This window comes from Crocodylus siamensis, chromosome 12, assembly GCF_052110815.1.
Source record: "Crocodylus siamensis isolate JL-2025a chromosome 12, ASM5211081v1, whole genome shotgun sequence".
Lineage (NCBI taxonomy): Eukaryota > Metazoa > Chordata > Crocodylia > Crocodylidae > Crocodylus > Crocodylus siamensis.
Genome location: NC_143406.1, coordinates 24,753,808 through 24,775,397, shown reverse-complemented (window position 1 = coordinate 24,775,397; position 21,590 = coordinate 24,753,808). Strand labels below are relative to the sequence as shown.

At 47.9% G+C, this 21,590-nt stretch overlaps 1 protein-coding gene and 1 non-coding gene across 3 annotated transcripts; both read right to left on the bottom strand.

The window, feature by feature from the left end:
- Positions 1–219: 219 nt before the first annotated feature.
- Positions 220–20,906, bottom strand: DECR2 (2,4-dienoyl-CoA reductase 2). Of its 2 annotated transcripts, none has more exons than XM_090023430.1 (9): positions 20,760–20,906; positions 20,356–20,424; positions 18,820–18,871; positions 14,193–14,328; positions 12,432–12,556; positions 10,061–10,154; positions 8,888–8,992; positions 7,862–8,079; positions 220–5,709 (listed from the first exon to the last, which is right to left on the bottom strand). In XM_090023430.1, exons 1-8 carry the CDS (start codon positions 20,855–20,857, stop codon positions 7,862–7,864), a joined length of 897 nt encoding a protein of 298 aa, XP_089879556.1. In that variant the 5' UTR covers positions 20,858–20,906; the 3' UTR covers positions 220–5,709. The 2 variants fall into 2 exon arrangements, with proteins under 2 accessions (XP_089879556.1, XP_089879555.1); XM_090023429.1 differs by having other exon boundaries at positions 7,891–8,079.
- Positions 10,951–11,111, bottom strand: LOC149854799 (U1 spliceosomal RNA). Its single transcript, XR_016438816.1, has one exon. It is a non-coding gene; the product is annotated as a U1 spliceosomal RNA (small nuclear RNA).
- Positions 20,907–21,590: the final 684 nt, after the last annotated feature.

Here is a 21,590-nt window from a genome sequence, read left to right as displayed (position 1 = left end):
GGAGGCACACACATTATTGGGTACAATATCAGGGTAATTAGGTGCAGTTTAAGGTCCTGTGAAATACAAAAGGTCAGATAAGATGATCTAATGGTTTGCTTGGGCCTTAAGCTCTAAAAATCCCATGGTTGGCCAGGAGCTCTGCAGTGAGGGGCTTTGAAAGGAGGGGAGGGGCCTCTGCTGGAGTCCACAGGGAAAAACAAAATCAGAGCGCTTGAGGGCACTTACTTATTTTATTTATTGGAGCACAGAAGCACAATTCAGAACGATCTCAACAGATTGGAAAGCTGGACTGGAGCTAAAAGAATGAAGTTCAGTGCTGACAAATGCAGGGTGCTGAACCATGGGAAGAATAAGCAAAAATAGAAATACAAAAGGGGTGATGCCTGGCTGGATGGCAGCACTATGGAGAAGCATCTGGGGGTCCTGGTAAATTACAAACTCATATTGAGTCTGCAGTGTGATGCATCTGTACAAAAGACAAATTCGGTTTCGAGATGCATCAGTAGAATTGTTACGTGCTAGACATGGGAGGCAATAGTGCCTTTCTTACTTGACACTGGTTAGGCCTCTTATTGACTGGTACTGTGCGCAGTTTTGGGTCCCAAATTTTGAAAAGGATTTGGGGAAGGTTAGAGAAGGTTCAGAGGTGGGTGACAAAAATGATAAAGGGCTTGGAAAGCAACCGTAAGAGGAGAGATTGAAGGAGCTAGGCATGTTCAGCTTGCAAAAGATACTTAAGAGGGGACATGGTAACAGTCTTCAAATACCTGAAGGGCTGCCATAAAGAGGGGAAACACCTTTTCTCTCTTCCTGCAGACAGTAGGGCACAAACCAATGGTTTGAAGTTGTAGCAAAATAGGTTTAAATTGGATATCAGGAAAAACTTCACTGTTAGAGCAGTAAGGCACTGGAATGGCCTGCCTAGGGAAGTTGTGGACTTGACCACTGGAGGTGTTCAGGAAGAGATTGAACAGGCATTGATCAGGAATGACCTTGGCATAGGTATGCCTATGTTCTATTATGGGTATTTCTCATGCTTTCGCTTTGCTGGTTGCCACATGGGGCTGGGAAAAAAAATGTCCCCCTTCTTGCTGCTACAGGTCAGGGTTTTTTTTAAGTACCTCCCTCAGAAGCACTGGGTGTCAGCTGCAGCCAAGGCCAGGCATTTTGACTGGAGTATGCCAATGCTTCTGCTGGGGGTTAAAGCTGGACAGTCCTGGCTAGAGGGTCTTGCTCCTCTGTTCAGGGTCAGACTGATTACCGTATTTAGGGGTCAGGAAGGAATTTTCCCTCGGGTCAGATTGCTATGGACAGTAGAGAAGTTTGCTTTCCTCTATAGCGGGACCTGTGGCCCTCTTCCTGGGATCTCTCAAGCCTGTTTTAACAGCAGGACATTGCAGCAGCAAGACATTGGCTGTGGTGTCCCCCTAGCTTTCTCTGCAACAGGTTAGGGTGTTATAACTTTGTGTTGTGTCAGTTTTGACTTTGCTGTTTTGCTAAAAGGTTAGACAATGGATTTGTATGGGAAAGCTTGGATAGTGACGATCCTGCCTCAGGCAAGAGGTTGGACTACATAACCTATGGGGGTCCCTTCCAGCCCTACTTCCCTATGATTTTCTTGATTTATATGTGGCCCTTCCCAGAAGAGGCTCAGAGCAGCTTATAGTAAGAAAATATAATTGCTTAGAAACAGGAACACAAAGAGAAGAGACTATCAGGATAAATCAGAGACCTCCTAAAACAGTATCTCACCCTAGCTTTGGTTGTTAAATGCCTGCCCAAATAGGAAGGTCTTATAGCACTTCTGAGGGATGTCCAGATTTGGTTTCTGGCAGGCCTCAAGAGAAAGGGAGCTCCAGAGCTGAGGAGCAACTATAGAGATCCCCCATGCATTTCTGGCAAGTTGTACTTGTAGAAGGTTGCTCTCGATTGACTATATGGATTGCAATGAGGCATAAGGGAGTCCTTTAGGTAAGTAGGGTCCAGTCTGTTTAAGGCTTTAGAGCAGTGTTTCTCAACCCATGGGCTGTGACCCAAAAGTGTGCCGCAAGAATGTATGAAAGGGTTGCAAACAAACTTTAAAAATGGATTCTCCTTTGAAGAAGAAAAATGTGGGAAACCGTGGCTGTTCCCTTGCAGGCTGGCAGAGTTCCAGCCTGCAAGGAGCTGCTTGGGCCCCCCCTCTGCCCCACACACCCACCCCCTTCTCCACACACTGGGAGGCTGGGGGCAGCAAGTCAGGAATGAAGGGCACTGGATCAGAACTGGCCACTGAGGTTTATGAATGGGTTTCAGTACAAAAAGTTGAGAACCACTGCCTTAGAGTCAAAACCAGCACCTTGGATTTCTCTTTTATTAATGAAAGCAGTTTAAATTGTGTGGGGAATGGAAGCCTTCTGCCTACCCCCAGTGTCATGAAGACAGAAGCCCCAACACTAGTCTGGAGGAACACAACACACAGCCCACGGGCCATGTGACTGACCAGGGCAAGCCCAGGGCCTGCTGCGATTCTTTTCAAGCCACTTTGTTAGCTGAAGGATTTGAAAAGCAAAACTGCAAGTCCTGTGATCCCTTTCCAGTGACTCATTCACCTGAGTCTGCACCTGCATTTGCTAGCCAGATGTGCTGAAGGCTTGCTCAGCATCACTAGAGCTTACTACAGGCAACTTCCCATTGCAAGATGGCTTGCATGTGGCCCTCCATAAAGCTTTAGCCATGCATCTGTTGTAGCTCTGTTGTTTTCAAAGTAGCTCCTACCCTTACCCCCACATACACAGTTCCCAAGATCTCCCGGTGACCCACCTGTCAGCCCACATCACCCAATGCCCCCTAAGCTGCAGAACATCAACTTGCTAACAGATTTTATTATTTTTAACATCAGCTCTGAAGGCAACTGAGATGATCCAAGAAATGTGATTTCTCTGTCCAAGACCTTTGCAGAATTGACTTAAAGAAACTGTTTCAGTCCTGGTTTGAGACTTTTTAATGCTGCTCATTTCAGTTCAGAAAGAGACCATTAGATGGAAGCAGAGCACCAAGATACTTCACACTCCTGGTTTCTTCTTCCTGACAGAGGTTAGCAAACAGTTGCTAAACACAGCTGTTCCTGAGCACTGTGCTCCTGAGATCCAAATTGCATGTCAGAGGCTAACAGTCAGAAGCTAGAGGGTAGGAGCACATAAAATGGAGTTGCCACACAGCAGACCTGCAGAAAGGCATTTACCCCGCGTTGGTAAATCCAGCACTCAGGTGACACTCTCTTACCCTTCACATCCAATCTCTTCCACAACAATGCTGTAGGCAGCCTGCCCATGAGCAGGATCTTGCTGGACAGATGTGGGTAATGTGGTATGGTTTTGAAGAAGCTGAGAGAGACTTTCCAAATTCAGGTCGATTAAAGGCAACAAAATTTCAGTTTGCAAAATGAAATGTGCCAGTGAATGAACAAAGTCATAGGCTGAGTCTCAGAGTGGTGATTCTTTAATGTCCACTTTGAGGAAGGATCATCTGGTACAGACACAATCAAGTAGGAAACATGATCTCTTAGAGCGAGCTTTTACAAAGTCAAAGCAGATTAAGAGCTATTTCTAGGAACAAGGTTAGCACAGAGCTGCTAAATACATCAGAGAGGAGTTGCAAGCACCACTTCCATGCTGTATAGCTCATCAGGGGCATGCAGCTGGCAGGGCCAGCACGACATGTTTACAGGCCTACCATCTGATTTGCTAATTTGGAAAAAAACTATTATTCTCACTGGGCACAAGAAAGTCCAGCCATAGGTTTACCAGTGATTCTAGCATCTAGGGACAGAAAAGACTGTAGAGTAACACACATGAATGGGATTCTTTATTGAGGCTGCAGCACAGAGACAGATCCTGTACTACACACCAGCTCTCAGGCTTACTCAAAGGCTGCTGTCTAGATTACAGTGACAAGCAGGATCTGCTCAAGTTTGCATCCCGCCTGGTGCTGAGAACATTTCTGACTCGCATCCAGCCCCTTAAGGAAAAAGAGCAACATCTGTGCCTAGCACAAATCCCTGTCTGGACTGAGATTCTACTGACTGGGAGAGAAAGTGCATCCTGCCATGCTACTAGCAAGCAAGAGAGTTTTTAAACACTTCAGCTGGTAAGGGAAAGGATCATTCACATGGAACCAGCTCTCACGCAGGGTGGAGCTTCTCTCTCATGCTGGCCTGACAGTGGAAACTTGCTGCCCCTGCAAACTCTATTTAGAATCAATGAGAACTGCCAGCCCTAATACACTACTAATCTGGCTTGTGGTGGATTTCATTTCCTTCCCAAACACTACTATATAGAGGAGGCAGGGCCTGCAGAGGCATGAACTGCCCCCCATCCATCTTTGGGTACAGACTTGTGATCTGAATGATGTACATTTCAGTGGCCATAATGCCCATGTGCCTCACTGTGCCCAAAGATCCAACAGGCCCCTGCCCCTGCCCAAGGCTCCAGCTTTTCCAACTTCTACAGTATATGACACTGTCAGAAAAATCCACAGCTGCAGCAGCATAACATTCACAGACTCTGAACTCAGGGGTACTTGGCAATCTAAATCCAATGGAGATGAATGGGAGTCACGGGTGCCTTGAGAAGCATAGTCCTTTGGTTTGGATCCTGCATTTTCATATCCACGAAGCTGCTAGTTTATCTCCAGAATGCAAAGGTCTTACCACTGAATTCAGGTCATGGTCACTGCAGGGGGCACAGGGTACTGGGCATAGAGAAGCTAATTAGCTTGCTCACATCCAGAGCAAGATGAAGTCTGACCTGTCAGCAGAGTATGTGCTGGTCTAACCAGAAGGCAGCCATCTGCAGCCTACTAAAGAAAGGGCAAGTTTTACTGTTAAGAATGCAGACCCCAAACGTCACACGCTCACTGTACTACTGACAATTACTAGCCACTGAACTACTGCACAGACAAGCTGGCTCTAAACTGTGCACTCCACAGTTCAATGTGCAACGTAAGTGCAGACTTCAAGAATAGGTTGTTCCTGCCTTCCACTCTAATGCATTAGACAAGGGTGAGCTTACCTGCTTCAGAGAACATGCTGCTGGACAGTTATCAGCCAGCAACATAGAAAAAATACCATCAGCTTATGGGTTAGAGTTTGGAAAACTGAAAAAGAAATCTTACAAGTGGATGCTGGTGGCAGTGCTGTTCTGCTACTTCCAAAACAGCTGGAGAGGCAGAGAGCTTGGGAGAAGAAAGGAAGACAGTCATATGTCAAAAGCATGAAGCTGGCTCTGGCCAGCACTCGACAGACTCATGACCAGCTCCACAGGTAAGCTGTGTCACCTTCATAGAATCACAGAAATGTAGGGCTGGAAGGGACCTCTGGAGGTCATCTAGTCCAGCCCACTGCTCAAGGTATGATCATCCTTGTCCAAACCATCCCATGCAAATCAGAGAGAATTAAACTTAGGGAGCAAGTCTGGATCCAGCTGGCCTGGAATGTACTGTTCCCCACTTTATTAGTTCCCCTCCCCCACTCCCCTTTCCCAGCTGACGATTTAAATCACTGCCCAGCTAGGTCAACCCAAAGGCTGACAGATGATCATGGCTGTCTCCTCTGCTGTCATGCCTCACAGAAATGGATATGTTCCCAGGCTCTACTCGTTTGTTAAAGTCACACCCGTCAGTTGGCTGTCCATCATTTATCTCTGTTAGCTTCTGTGGCCCAAAGGTCTGTAAGAGAAAAAAGGTTGGCAAATGAAGCCTATGCGAAGTTCACACTGATCCTATCAAGCTGGAGCTCCAAGAGTACATGGCAGATGAGAAGGGAGCTGAGGACAAGTCCTCCTTGTTCAAAGAATTTGTTAGCATATACTGCATGCATCAGAAGAGTGCTATATTAGGATGCTTTCAGCTCTCCACTTAAAACTTTAACCTTTTCTGGATTAATTTTATAGACCATCCACCCAAAACTCAAGAGCACTGTGCTCCAGGTAGAAGGGGGGATTATCAAGCAAACATGCTAATTTACAAGCCTGCTAACCTGGGCCCCCAAAGATAAAAAAAAACTCTGCTTTCCCACCTCCTGGCATGTTCTTTAGGTAGCCAACATTAAATATGTATGAGCCAACATTAAAGAATATGTATGGCACCACTCGACTGCTACTCCAGGAGTGCTGTGTTGCAAAGCTGCTCTGAGTATGTAAAGTCACAGAGCATGCAGGTGGCAGCAAAGTAAGAAACCAACCAGGACAGGGTAGGGGAAGGCTTCCCCATGCCTCTGCACAGCTAGTCAGCCATGGGAGCCTGGGGAACAAGCTTCATTTTGTCACAGGAATGGAAAGACACTATACTTGCTCATTCTCCTCAGGGCTGCCAACATGGGAGGGCAAGTGGGATGTGGCACATGCTTTATGTGGCATGGCCTCACTCTGGTGGTGACTGCACCACATGGAAGGGTGGATGAGCTTCCTACAGCCTGGTTTAAGCAAAGTGGATCCTAAAGCATACATCTCCATTGCTGATGCTAAAGGCAGCAGAGACCTCAGGGTCAATTACCACTGCCAACAATCTGCCCTGCAACTGACTGACTGATGACACCCACCCTAATCAGAGGACAAGTGAACACCATTCACTGTGCAGAGGGGCCCCACTGCCCTTCCTACATCAGATGGGCACTTCTGCAGTTGTGTTAATAGCTTGGTTTCCTCCAAATCCTCAGGGGCAGATCCTAAGTTGGTGTAAGTTCTTGCAGTCTCACTGGGCATTTTACACATGCTATGGAAGGCATGGGTGGGTGCTTTAATCAGCAAGTCATGCTAATTAAAAGCGCCTGAGCATCATGTGCATCAGTATCCCCCACACTGAAAAATATCAGTGGGGTGCTTTGAACTAAAGCTCACTGAATGAGCTTTAGGTTGAAGCACCCCACTACCATTTTTCAGTGCGGGGTTGCTCAAACATGTGACTCTACAGTCTGCTGGAACATGTTTATTTCCAGGCTCCAGCAGACTCGATTAATTGAGTCTGCTCCAACACACTGGATTTCCAGTGCATTGGGGCCGGCTCCCTGCATGTGTATAGGAGCCCGCTGAGCCTTTAAATTCAGTCCCTTTGTTCCCTATTCTTGCTAGTTCTGCCCAAGCTAACTCAAGTCCACTAAATTTCACACAGGTGGGGTTCAAGAAAGTTAGAAAGAAATGCAACAAAGCATGGGTTAAATGGCCACACACTTGCTCTCACTAACCTTGTACCGTGCCATCTCTTAAATGCCTTATTCCTTGCATGGAACGTGTGAACTATGGTTGCCATGACCAAGAGCATTGGGGGTTCTTTGGGAAGAGATCCCAAAGAAACTCTCACAAACTTCCAGGAATTTTGGAGAGTAAATTCTGCTTCCCTGGCATGATAAAGATGAACCCACCTATATGTTATAGTCATGGATTTAAACAACTGCCAGTGTACAGGGCACATAATGCTGCTCATTTCAGAGAATCTGTCCAGAAAGGTCTCCTCTACAACATATACTTTTCACCTGCTGCACCGGAAAATGGTTACAGCCATTACTAAGGTGTCTAGTGCAGACGCACCAAAAGGAAAGGCAGCGTGGCAAATAGGCATCGTGGTATCCACTCCACTGACAAGTCCACCAGAGCCATGTCCCCAGCTTCCAGGGGAGTGTGCAGGGATGCCACTGAGTGACTGAGGACCCTGGACTGCTTAGGTTCTGCTGGGCATCATCATGCATTTGCTGCAAATGCATCACGCCCAGGACACAAAACCCTGTGTTGCTAATACCTCTGGTTTCCACACAGCGGAGCAAGAGATTGATTTGTTAGGCTCAGACAGCTTATCTAATCCTACAGAGAGGGTAAGTACACATCACCTAGAGCTTAGCAGACTGTGAAGCAGTACCCAACAGTGCAGGGAAGTCATTTGGTAATGTCAGCCAGCTCCCTCCATCTACCACCATGGTCATGCCAGTCACATAGGATGCCAATGGGCTTGCCAAGTACAGCGCACTATGGGCAATCTCCGTCTTGTTTCCTGCCCGCTGGAGAGGGATTGAATTGAAGCGGCTGCTAGCTTCGGCGTGTTTGCCACCTAAAGAGAAGAACAATGTAAGCGACTGATTCCCCATCCTAGTGCCAGGCACTGCAATTGGGTGGTAGTGAGGGGCACAGAAGGGGGAATCAGACACCAGTGATAGGAGCCACCCTAAAGAGACACCAAGACCTGCATGGGGATCTGACCAGGGGAAAAGGAAGACCCAGGCTGAACATCCAAAGAACATTCAGCTCAGGGGCTCTCTCCAGCTCAAGAACAGCAGTGGTGTTTAGTTCTGGACTGATCCCTGAAGAATGCATAGGACAGAATAATCCTGCTGTGGCTGTTAGGAGAAGGGGTAAATAGAGTAGATGATTTCCAAGGTCTGATCCAGTCTCTGTGAATGGATGATTGTAGAGACATTTCTACCATTTTTTAAGCAAAAAGACAACAGGCTGGCTTTGGGGGAGGCAGCACAGACTGGCATCACACTGTGTGAATGGGTGATGTTGCAGAGTATCACCAAACACAACAGAGCCTTCATCAGTGTTAATGATGAGACTAAAGACTGAGCAGAGCAATCTATGCTTGCCACAGCCACCAATGGGTAAAATGATGAAGAGGCAGTGAAGAGTGTTCTCAGCTTCACCCACAGAAGAAATGCGTGCTAGCTGCCAGGACAAGCCCCAGGGAGAGCCCAACTACAGCTGCAACACTGTGCTGCAAGCATCTCTGCTTTCGGGGCCAATACACCAGCCAAACTGCCCACCTTTTATGCAGACAAAAGTGAACTGTCTCTTTAATGCCAAGCAGAAAACCATCCCCACCCCTTTGCTTGAGAAAGATGTCCTGGGGAGCTCCTTACCAAGCCGCCGATATCCCTCAGTGCCTGAAATGGGGCCGGGGGCCAGGCTGTTGACCCGGATGTTGTTGGGTCCCCACTCCACCGCCAGGTGCCTGGTCATTGCATCTGGGAGGAAAGACATGAACAAAGTAATGAAAATACTTAGAGGAGCAGCAATTCAACTGATGGGACACAGAGATGAAACAGGCTATGGCAGGGCTGAAACACAGAGGTTGGGCCTGGAAATGGTAGGCAGAACCTGGAGCAGCCTAGAGGGTGCTAAGTGTCTGCAGGGGGCTGAGTAATCTGACTGCAAAGCAAGGGGACACTCACAGCAAGGCCTGATCCCCTGCCAGGGTGGGGGGTGGCGGGGTGGAGCTGTTCATCACTACCTTTAGCAAGTAGGTCCTAGCAGTTTTCCCTTCAAGGTCTGCCTCTGTTCTAGGAATTGAATGACTACGATCACCTTGACTCCAGCCACAGAACATCACCTGCTAGAGTGAGCTGCTGACAATCCACAGGCCCTACAAGTTCTCCAAACACCTCTGCCATTGAATTCAGGCAGGATACTGAGCCAGTCACTTAATGCCAGACCCCAAGCCCAGTTAAATCTATGAATAAAGGCTGTGGTTGACTTCAGAAGCTTTGGATTGGCCCTGGGGAGTCACCTTTATAGCGAGAGTGAAAAATGGGTTAGGCACTGCTTTGCTGAAGGCTGGACAGGGCTAGACAACATAGCCTGTTTTACCAAGCCCGCTGTTACTGTTCTCTTCTTCAAAATCTTTTTCATATTCCAGAATTTATCATTCTGCAACACCATAAATGCTGGCAGGGGGGGCGGGGGTGGGGTGGGGACCACTCCTGGTTTGGCCAGTGTTAAATTCAAGAACTCCAGAAAGCATGGAGGGGGAAAGAGAACTAAATGTCACTGGAGTTCTGCATGGAATGTCTCCTCAGCAACCGCTGAGCAGGAATCAGGCTTGCCTCAGCTCCTACCTTCAACCTCATCTGAGGCAAGGAGTGTGCAGCAAATGTGCCTGATATTGCTATTAGTACACAACTCTCCTTCAGGCAATGCCCAGGTTCTCCAAAGGCACGTTCCCCCTCAGATGCTCTGGAAGAACGGAAATGCTGCTGACCTGTGCTACTTGGAGGTGCAGAAAGGAAACAGGTTGGCCAGGTGTGTTACTATACCTATAGCCGCCTTGGCAGTCCCAGCATGCACCTGGAGAGCCTGCCCTCTGTAACCCAGGGTTGCCGTGATGTTAATAATAACCCCACCATGGTCCTGAATGAACAAAAGATGAGGCGTTAGGGACTGAGCCAGGGAGACTCCCTGGAACGGCAGCAAGGCCTGGACATGGGCAGGACTTACCATATTTACTCAAATATAAGAGATAACCCTGATTATAAGATGATTCTCCAATTAGATTCTATATAAGTAAAATTAATACATTTTAAGTAATTTTACAGGTAGAGAATCTAATTATTGGAGGTCTGTCTTGAATTTATCCCCCTCCCACTGTGACAGCAGAAAAAATAAGTCTGGTGGGTCAGGTAGCTCCTTTGCCCTCCTGCCCTCCCCCCTGCACAACTTTTCTTCAGCAGACTCTTCCCAATCTCCTTACTATCAGACCCTGCTCTCCCTGATCACATGGAAGTGAGGAACAAATCTGAAAATACTGGTCTTGAAATAAACATACCCATAACAATTTGCACATAATACCTATAGACTTAGCTCACTCAGAAATGATGCATTTTACCTTTTTTGAAATTGCTGCAAGTTTTAGCACAAGTACTCCAAAAACATACTTTTAAGTAGTGCTTCAGCACCTACTGAGAGAGAGTACAGGGTTTTTTCCTTTGGCTTAAAGCCGAATTAGTTCCAAATTCCAAATCAGTCGGGCCAAGCTCAATTGCTCAAGTCTACGTGGCTCTACCACAGGGCAAATCTCCTCCTTCCAAGACCTTATTCCCCAAATCCATGGCAGGCATCTGATGTGCAGGCCCCAAGCCCAAAGATGTTCTAGTTCAGATGCCCCCTAGTCGCACTTGCATCTACCCAAAAGGCTGAAGAAGCAAGCCAGAGGAGAGCACAAACACAGTCCCCCATTACCAAAAAATTGTACAGTCGAGTTTACCACATGCGGGAAACTTGCAGTGGTTAGCCGGCCCAGAGTGCAGTGGACAGGCCTCACCCTGGGAAAACCTGTTGACCACTATATCTCCCCTGCCAGGTAAGTTCCTATCTAAAACCTGCTCTCCCTGATCACATGGAAGCAAGAAGCAAATCTGAAAGTAACAGGATGGGCTTCAATGTAGATAAATACAGGGTGCTGCACCTGGGGAGAAGGAATCCACAGCATACATTACAAGCTGGGGAGCTCCCCCCTTGAGAGCACAGAGGTGGAAAGGGATCTTGGAGTCATTACTGACTCCAAGACGAACATGAGCCGCCAATGCCAGATCGCAGCCAGCAAAGCCAACTGCACCTTGCTGTGCATCCAAAGGTGCATCTCAAGCCGGTCCAGAAAGGTGATACTCCCCTCTACGCGACACTGCTCCAGCCTCAATTGGAGTACTGCGTTCAATTCTGGGCACCGCACTTTAAGAAGGATGTGGCCTGACTTCAGAGGGTTCAGAGGAGGGTCACCCGCTTGGTTGGAGGGCAACAGAACAGGCCCTCTGAGGAGAGACTGAACCTGTTCAGCCTCAGCAAACAAAGGCAGAGGGGGGATTTGGTGGCTGCCTACAAACTCGTTAGGGGAGATCAGCAGCAAATAGGAAGGGTCCTATCCCCTCCAGCAGCACCTGGGGTGATGAGGAACAATGGCCAGAAGCTGCTGGAGAATAGGTTCAGGTCAGAGATTAGGAGGCACTACTTCATTGTTAGGGTGGCTAGGATCTGGAACCAACTTCCTAGGGAAGTGGTCCTTGCTCCTACCTTAGGTAAATTCAAAAAGAGGTTGGGGTCGTGTGATCCCAGCATGTGCTCCAGACAGTGGCAGGGGGTTAGATTAGATGATCTATTTAGGTCCCTTCTGACCCCTAACTACTATGAAACTATGGAACATGTGCTGTTGCTTCCCCCCTACCTGCGGCCCATGAGAGCAGTGTGGCATGGGGGAGGAGAAGGCAGCCGCAGCAGACAAGTCAGTGAAGGTGGAGGGAGCCAATCAGTGCCCAGGTGGCTGCAGCTGCATTGGAAGCAGCTGCGCAGGGAAACTGTCCACCAGGCCAAATAAAAATCAATTGATGGGCACCCACCTCCAAGCCGGATCCAATTAGTTGGCAGGCCATATACAATTTGCCGCTCCCTGTCCTAAGAGAAGGGTGATCCACGATATTCATTATTAAATGCTGCAGCACTTGGCTCACAAGGAAAACCTCCACCACTTTCCCTTTTTCCTGTACTTCAGTAAAAGGTTACTGTGATGGTTGTTACTGTAATACTAGCAGTGACTCAATGTAAAACCTCAGAAATGGGTTAGCTGTTTGATGCAACAGCAAACAAGGATTTAATTAATTTGTTCATGCATGGGCTTCTGATGTAGGAAGCACTTACCCTCAAGCATTTCTCATATAGCACTTTGGAGACATTGAAGGTGCCAAGGGTGTCTATATCCATCACCGTCTTATAGGCATTGAAGGACAATGCACTGGCTGGACACAGGAAGTTTCCTGCAGCATCTGGAGGGAAAGAGCATCCATGGGCACAGTCGGTGGGGAGGTTGGTAAAGGAGGCTGCTATAATCTGGAGTCAGGTGAGTACAGGGCACTGCAGCCTGGCTTTCACTGCAGCACCAGGTTGAGGCATGTATATATATGTAGATGCCTACATATGCCAAGGTCCTAGCTGTACACCGCATTCAGAGATGACAAAAGCCCCAAAGGCAACCAATGCAAAGCCACATTTAATCTAGTAAACACACAGGGCATCTATAAACGTGCTCCAGGATGGTGAGTGAGGTGTTTTAATTAGAGCAGTTCTGAGACCCACTCAAATTAAAGCGCCTGCAGCATCGCAAGTATTCAGCATCCTCTTTCAAAATGGCAGCATGGGTGCTTAGTTAAAGTGCCCCTGCTGTCATTTTGAAATGTGGGGATGCTGAATACATGGGATACGGAGGCTGCTAGAGCATGCTAATTAGCATGCTGCAGCAGACTTGAAGTCTGCTGTGATGTGTGCTAATTAGCATGTGTTGGAGCAGAGCTATCACGTGTATACGCACCCACAGGGTTGAGGGGTAAGGAAATGAAAGGCTCACATGCCACTTAACACAGTATGCCATGTGCTCAGACATCCAAGTAACCATTTGAGATGTCAGTAGGTAGCTATCAAGGCTCTTCTTGGTTTACTACCCAGACACTATGGATCCAAGGTGTTGGTGGGTCACTGTCACCAGCAGCATTACTTGGGAGTGAGGCACTAGTGGAGCTACGACCTACAGCGGGCATCAGAATGGCCTCCTTGGCCATGGCAGCTCTGCATCATTTGGCCTTTTGCCAGGAAGCCTCAGGCAGGTAAAATGACCCTCCTTTGCCATCTCTACACCTGATCTCCTGCACTTGGGATCCTCCAACCTGCTACAGAGGAGTTCTTTTCCAAGGCCCAGAACTCATTATCTACATCTCTGTTACATACCCCAGCTGTGCCCATACTAAGTGCCCCAAGCCTTTAGGAAGCCCTTCTGCTCCTGCCCAAGAGCCCCCTTACTCTGTGCTAGGGCAGGAGCAGGAGAGCAGCCATCCACTTAAGAGGCCTTCTCCAGCTGGAGCAGACACCCTGTTACCTTCAGCACCTGGGTGCACCACCTAGAGCTGGGCCAAAAGGCATATTGTGCTGAGAGAACTACTCAACTGTGATCCTTCACAGCAAAGCCACCCTGGACTTTGGGCCAAAAAGCTGCTAGGTGTCAAAATTCTGGCTGCAAGCAAGACACATCATGGCTTATTTGAACTGAGGTTGAAATGGATGCTGCAGAATGGGTCAGAGCTGCTCAGGGATGTGCCAGTACTACTCTCTTCCCCACTGGCTTTTCTTGCTGACTTGTTTTCAGACTCCTGCCACCACAAGGAAGCCCTAGTTTCTGACTAGTGCCATCACCACCACAGATGCCTGCAGGGCACTGAGAACACAGAAGCCTTTGCTCCTGATCAGATGCACATTCCTCTAGTTTGGTAGCCTGCTTCCAGTGTGACTAATATCAGGGGATCTAAAAAACAGGACAAGTCAGACACGTGGCAATCAGCTTGTACCCTGACGCATGTGGGGTGAGAGGGCTTGCCATTCCCCTTCCCTCCCCAATTTTAAAAAGGAACTCACTATTAATGAGGATGTCGATTCGTTCAAATTCTTTCAGAGCTTCGTCCACAGCTGCTATAATTGTTTGGGGCTGTCTCACATCTAGAGAAAGAGCCAGGCATCGCTGACCCGTAGCAGCTGCCAGCTTCTTAGCTGCCTGGAAAGGACAGAGATATTTTGCTTTAAAGAACCTTTTCTTTCCCTCTCCCAGTCAGTTGCGAGAATCAGAATCTGATGTAGGAAAAGGATAAGTCAGGCAGACCATCCCCAGACCTGTCATGAGACAGGGTAGCTGCCTGGGTGAATCGTTACATGCGTCTGCTGTACGCTGTTAGATAGCTACCATGTGTCCCATCCTGTGTCGTCCCTACCCCCCCAATATGGTTTCATTTAGAAGGCAAAGGAAATAATTCCATGTTCTAATTTGTAAGTTGCTTGGCCAAGTCTTGAGATGATTATCTAGCGGTGTATCCAATTCAGAGGTACCAAACCAGGACTGTAAGCTTGGGTCTGAGCACCAGGTTACCAGAAAGATAGTGACATCTTGGATGGAGCTGAGGCAAGTGACATGCATGAATGGAAGGGACCAGAGGCATTCACTTGAACAGGAAAATTGGGAGAGCTGAAATTTTAACCTGGCAAAAGAATGGGTAAGCTAATAAGTCTGCAGTGCCTGGTAGGTGCAATTAGGAAGAGCAGAATCAAACAAAGGAAAGTCAAATCTGGGCATAAGAAAAGGCTCCTCAGAGTGAAATTGTCAAAGTTGTGGGAAGAGGCAGGACCCTTTTTGTTTGGGTCATTTAAACTGAAACAGACAGACAACAAACAAAACAATCCTGCAAAAGAGAACTCAGCAGTACTTCTCTTATTGGTACTGGCAGATCTTTTCATCCCCAACTTCCTTGTCAATGAAGTATAAACATGTCATTATCACTACTGAGTCACCCTTGGCTTCTGGGTCCTATTTCTGTGCACAGATGACAAATTCCAGAGAAATCACATTCAGAATCTCTCTACTTGCTGAAAGCCATGCTCAGACCTGAAGCACAAAGCCAAAAGAACTGGCATGCAACAGAAACTCTTTCCAGCTGATGTTTTCATAATAAGGGTTGTTGACATTACATGTCTGAGCCTAACAGGGAAATGAACCACTGAGCAGGAAAGTGAAAAGAGCAGAAAGTTCTGCTGTTTGTATTCAGTCTCATTATAACATTGTGCATCTAACTCCTGTCCTGAGTCTGGAGAGGTTGACTTCCACATTCCCCAAGTTCACCAGTTATAATGGTTTGCCCACACAGGAACATGACCCAAGCCAAAAGATTTTTGTCCTCACATTTTGAGACACCTAGATGCCATGGCAGGAGCCAATTCAGAGCTGTTCTCTAGAAAGGACTCTAAATGAAAACTCTGTCCCATATAATGTTTGTTCTAGCCCTAGGAGACTCTGCTTTAGATAAATAATGCTAGGATTTGTCCTGCTGCCTTGGCAGAAGCCCAGAAGCAATGAAGCCTGAAATGGAAAGCTGTGTGGCTTTTGTTCCTGCAATTCACCTAATGCCCAGCTCTTGGGCCAATGGAGACCAGAAGAGTAAATATGCACCAATGCTTCTGGGAGCAGAGTCAACTCAGCAAGGGGAGAAGGCCCCAGGAGCAGGCAGCAAATCAAAAGAGGAGTCTACAGCATCATAGCAGCAAAATAAATAATAATAAAGAAATGCCAATGCCTTGCAGGTGCAAAGACATCACACTGCAAAATGGGGAAGAAATAACAGCAATCCACAACTCCCTCTTTACAATCAGGCAGCTCAGATCCTAGGGATGGGGCATGAACCATAATCAGCACTTTTCCTGCAACTTCCTGCCCCTCAGTGGCTGCCTCAGTTGATTGCATTCGAACAGGCAACTACATAAACTTGAAGACAGGAGTACTATCCACTCCTGGAATCTCATAAGTTTCACTGTCTTTTGGGTTTTGTGAGCCCCAATTGAGTTCAAGGAAATACCAGCTTTCATTAAAATAAGTAAAATCTTCTCACCCTCATGACTACAGAGAATGAAAATGGGACCCAGCACACTGTAGACTGCAGTAAGCCCCGGGCTGCTTAGTGGTAATATAGTGAGCATTTGCTTGCATCTGCTTGATCAGAGTTTGGATAAGAGAGGAGACAGCAATAGAAGTGAGCAGGCAAGAGAACATTAGAGGAAGAGTTTAGAGAGCATAAGGATGAAAGGTCAAAAGTACTCAGCTGAGGGTTGCTTAGAGTTTGCTTCACGGTTAAACCAGCTAGATCTGGTTTAGGACACAGCATAGGATCACAGGAAGAGAGAGCTGGGGGGAACTTACGAAGACATCTAGCCCAATCTTGCTCAGAGGCTCACTGCAGGATCATCCCTGCCTAAACCAGCCTGGCCAAATGTTCTAACCTGCTCTTGAAACCTCACAACCTGTCTAGGTGGCCTGTTTCAAAGCCTGACCACTCTCAGAGTCAGAAAATTCTCAATTGCCAACATAAATTTCCTCTGCAGCAGTTTGACATCACAGCTTCTAGCTCCCTATGGCCAGAGAAAAGGTTCTCTCTCTCCTCTTTATAATCGCCCTTCAGGTATTTAAAGACTGTTATTAAATTCCAACCTCAATATTCTCCTCTCTAACAAACAGTCTTAGTTCTTTCAGCCTTTCCTCATAAATCAGGCTTCCCAGGCCTTTAATAATTTGTCTTACTTTCCGCTGTACTCTTTCCAAACAATCCACTTCCTTCCTGAACTGTGGGGCCCAAAACTGGGCACAGTACTGCAGGTGAGGCCTCACTAATGCCAAATTGAGTGGGGGAAAAATCACTTCCCTTGATTTGGAAGAATCACTCCTGTTAGAATCTTGTGTGCTGTTGGCGTGTGCTTTTTGTTGCTGCAACAAGAGCACTTTGTTGCTTCATTTCCTTTTAATGATTCAGTATTAGCCCCAGGTCCTTCTCTGCAGTACTGCACTCTAGCCAGTCATTTCCCAATCTGTAATCGTATATGCAATTATTCTCCCATGTGCAGGATTTTGCAGTTGTCCTTGTTGAATTTTATCTTGTTGAGTGCAGACTCTCTCTCCAATTTATCCACGTCATTGGTGGTATCTGAAAATTTGCTAAGTGTGCACTCCATCCCATCATCCAAATCATTAATAAAGACATTAAACAAAATTGAAAATTGGACAGAGCCCTTATACTTTATAAAGGGATAAAAATAAGTATGCCAATAGGTCATACAAGCATGCCAATAGGTCATACTCTGCCTAATATTAATTACATGTTTATATTATATAGCTTTAGCAAGTTTTTGAAAGTAAGCCAGGTAACCGAGTATAAAAGGCTAGGTTCAACTCAATTTTTACTCTTCTGCCTTGAACTACACTTCTTGCTGAACAGCCCATCTACAGATAAATCAAGTTGTAGAGAAGCACCCATCTTGGCTCTACACCTAGGTAAAAAGTTATTTTCCCTTACAGACTGGCCACCTGTTTGAAGCTTTTAGGATTTTAGGACTTAGTATATTTAAGATTAATATTTTTCAATTTTCACATATTAAAATTGTCTCAGTAACAAGTTGATTATTTGACTTGAAATGCTTTACCTCTATTGTCTTATTATTCATGTACTATTTGACACAACACCTCACTCAAACTTACTTTGATCCCCAGAACACTTCTGGGAGGTTACCAGCACCCAGATCAACAACAATAATGAAAAAAAACCCCTGACTTTGATTTTTAAAAATCTTATGGGACTTTGTCTGTGGGAGAGAGGGGGCAGGTGGGGACTAGACAGGGCTCACTCATGAGTTGAGTGCTAAGTATTTGCAATGCTGCAATAAGCTCCTTAAATAGCAGTTACTGCTAATGTCCTGTTTTTACCTTACCTAGGATTGCATTTTTACTCCTCCTCCTTTTAATGATTAAAAAGTATACTTAGTGATGCAGAAACTACTCGTAAAAGTCTACTGAACTCATCCTGTGGGAGCCAACACAGGACCTGTCTGTACACTGGCCTTGGACTCAGAAGACCAAAGTTCAACAACATGTAACTCTGCCATCATCTGGCTGGCATGACTTTGGCAAGTGTCTTCATTTCCCCATACCTCAATTTCCTCAGCTGTAAAACAGGGACAGAGATGCCAACCTTCTCTGTAAAGCACTAAGGCCTACAGGTAGGAAACATTACTTCAAAGCTGGGGACTGTTACTGTAATCATTTTCCCAGTGTCCTGTCCACACAGCTGTGTATAACTCAAGCAACAAACTGCCTCCCTTCTGTCCCCATTTAAAACTAAGCTCAGCCAGAGGGGTCCTTGGCTCAGCCCAATCCTTAGGCTGTGTAACATCCCTTCAGACCATTCAAAAGCAGTTCCTTGGGGCCATATTTTGCTTCTAAGGTGCTCAAAATATCCTACGCTGTTCAACAGGAATAAGGAGAAAGATGGCATTAGCTATGCGTACCATAAATAGGCCCAAAGGGGTTTTTTAATGCATGTATGTCTTGCAATCATTTACAACTGCTTCATGCTCCTTCAATTCCTTTGGATAAATACCAGTGCCCTTGCCAATCCTGTAGGATCTCTGAGCCCTTCTGCAGGGTACCCCAGTCCTGCTGGCCCCATCTGCTTACCTCAGTGACTTTCTCCAGGCTTCTGCTGGCAATGATTGTTTGGCAGCCATGCCTAGAACAAGAGCTCAGTGAGGATAACAGTACTGAATGCTTTTTACAGATTGTGCCCAGATCAGAAACTCCATAGGGACTGCTTACTGTCTCCTGCTCTGCACCCTATCCTCCAGGAAGTATCAATAGGGACCATCTATAAAATGGTTAACTGTGGGACAGACACATGAAGGGACTTGTTTAAAATCACCCAGCAAGACAAAAAATCTCAGCTTTACATACTAGTCACCTACCCACACTGCCTCATCTAATAGGAAGGTGAGCCTCCCCTCCCAGCAACATATTGGGACAGCTCCTCAGGAAAGGAAAACCCCTTCAACTTCCTTCTCTTTACAGTGCCTAATAACAGGGGGTATTAGGACAACCGCAGCTTTCCCTTTTCATCATGAATAAAGGGAAAACTCATTCCTTCAACAAGCTGTTGTAGCTCATGTATGATGGGCTTACCCAGGAATCACTGAGTTAATAGTCCTATTTCCCACACGATGAAGATCAGACAAACTGATCAGAAGGGCTCTTCTGGCCTTAAAAATTGGCACTTGGACAAAATCACTTTGAGATTCACTACGGATCCCCTATCTTCACTATGAAGGCTGAGAAATGTGCAATTATAGCCAACAGTACTATCAACCCAGGAGGGAAACTGCAGTGCCCAAACAAGCTCAGCCTTCAAGCCTAGGAACATACAGGCACCTTCAATCCAAGGGAGATCCTACAACGTAGGTTGCCAAAAGGCTGTACAACTTTTGAAGAAAGCACTTGGATTACATAGGACCTGCTCTGGAAGGCAAAGCACACAACAGGCAAGAGTGGCACGTTTACATGGGCTGAACTCAGCAACAATAATATGCTTGGTGCACAGAAGTACCCATATGCAGTGATTCAAACTCGCAGGACAATTAACATCATGTCACAAGGGCAGATCTCTGTATCACAGTGGGCTGCACACGTTCATATGCACCCAGGTAGCACCCTCAATCAGAGTGTGCAAAGGACTTGGTGCAGATGTCACCTGGTGATTTTGCTTTAAGGACATGATCGTACCAACAATGCAGATAAACCAGGATTAACTGTCTGACCACCCCCCCCAGAATAACCTGGCAATCATGGGAGAAGAGATTTTTTTCTTGGATCTGGACACATAGGATGCCAGCTGGGACTCAGCAGCTCAGTTCCACATCTCTGGGGCTGGAGCACTGCAGATCAGGAGGCACAAGTTTGCCTCCCGCTGGGCCAGCTTCCTACTGTGAGGCTAGTACGGGATGGGATCCAGCTGCAATGGACACTCCAGATAACAGGAGTCATCTAGACCCCTTCAAAGGGTAAGTCTGAGGTGTGGTGCTACAGACAGGGCCGGGAAGATCTGTGTGCAATGAACTGGTCTACCCTCTCTAAACAACAAGCGAGGCAAGTGACAGGGGAGCGGGCCGGGAAGGCAGGACGGAGCCCGGCCCAACAGCTCCTTGCTGGCACCTCCGGATGTACCTCATGAAGATTTCTGCAGTCCGGAACCCAATCCCAGAGCCGCCCCCGGTGATGAGAGCAACTCTGCCCCTGGTGGGAGGGAAAAGGGAGAGAAGCAAAACAATTAAAAATGAGTCTCGGCGCACACGGAGGCCCCGGGGGCTGCAGCCCGCCCTGCGGCCCAGAGCGGCTGAGGCAGCCGCAGGGGCCGGAGCGAACCCGCCCCAGGGCGCGGGGCTCCCGGGCTGGGGGGCGCTTCGTCCTCCAGGAGAGAAGCCGCCTGCAGCGCCCAAGCCCCCGCCCCGGGAGGGCGCGACCCGGCCAAGGACGCGGGGCCCGACTTTCTCGCCTCGCCCCCGGTCGTGGGCGCTGCGGGCTGAAGCCGGGGCGGGCGACGCGGCCCTGGCCCGGGGAGCCCCGCTCACCGCAGCACGTCGGGGCTGAGCAGCGGGCGGTACTCGGGCAGGCAGTCGTCAGTGTCCACGTCGGGCGGCGGCCGGCAAGCGGCAGCAGCCCCCGCCATGACTGCTCCCAGCGGCCAGAACCCTGGGCCCGCCCCCGCGCAAGGCCTGCTGGGACGGCGGCTATCCCCGACGCGCGGACAGTGCACGCCCCGCCCTGCCGCGGGCGCTCGGCGCTCTCTGCTCGGCGCCGGCCCGCGCGCTGTGAATACTCACTAATACAAATGTGAAGTAACATCATGCGTCAGGCTGGCAGCCGTGAATAGTCAGGCTGGGACTGCAGGGCAAAATCCTTCTGCCCTCCCCCCACCACGTGTGGCTTTATCCCCGCGCGCAAATTTACCTCAAGCCCCCACCCAGAAACTCGGTGAAGTCACTTTGAGCTTGGTGTTGTAATGTGAGCCAATCCGTCCACTGGCAAGCACGTGTTAAATGAAACTAGGTTTCTGACAAGGGACGAAGGGAGCAAGGGGCACCCTAAGCAAGATCTTAACTAAACCCTCAGCTGTAGCTCACAATCCATCACAGTCATCGTGAGCAGGAAACAAGCCCGGGGAGTTACCTTACCGCCAGGTCTATCATGTCTCCCCCGGGGGATGCTATCCACCGACTCTACCGCCTGTGCCAGCTTAGTAGTAAGTGCTGGGTACAGAGGCCCACCCTGCAGGCCCTGCTGGCCCGGCTGCCAGGGTTGCCGCCCTTCTGTGGCTCGACCACCAAGGGTGCTAGGCCAACTGAAGTATGGGCAGGGTTGCTGTCTGGTGCTGTAGAGCAGTGCTGGGGTGCGATGCCAGG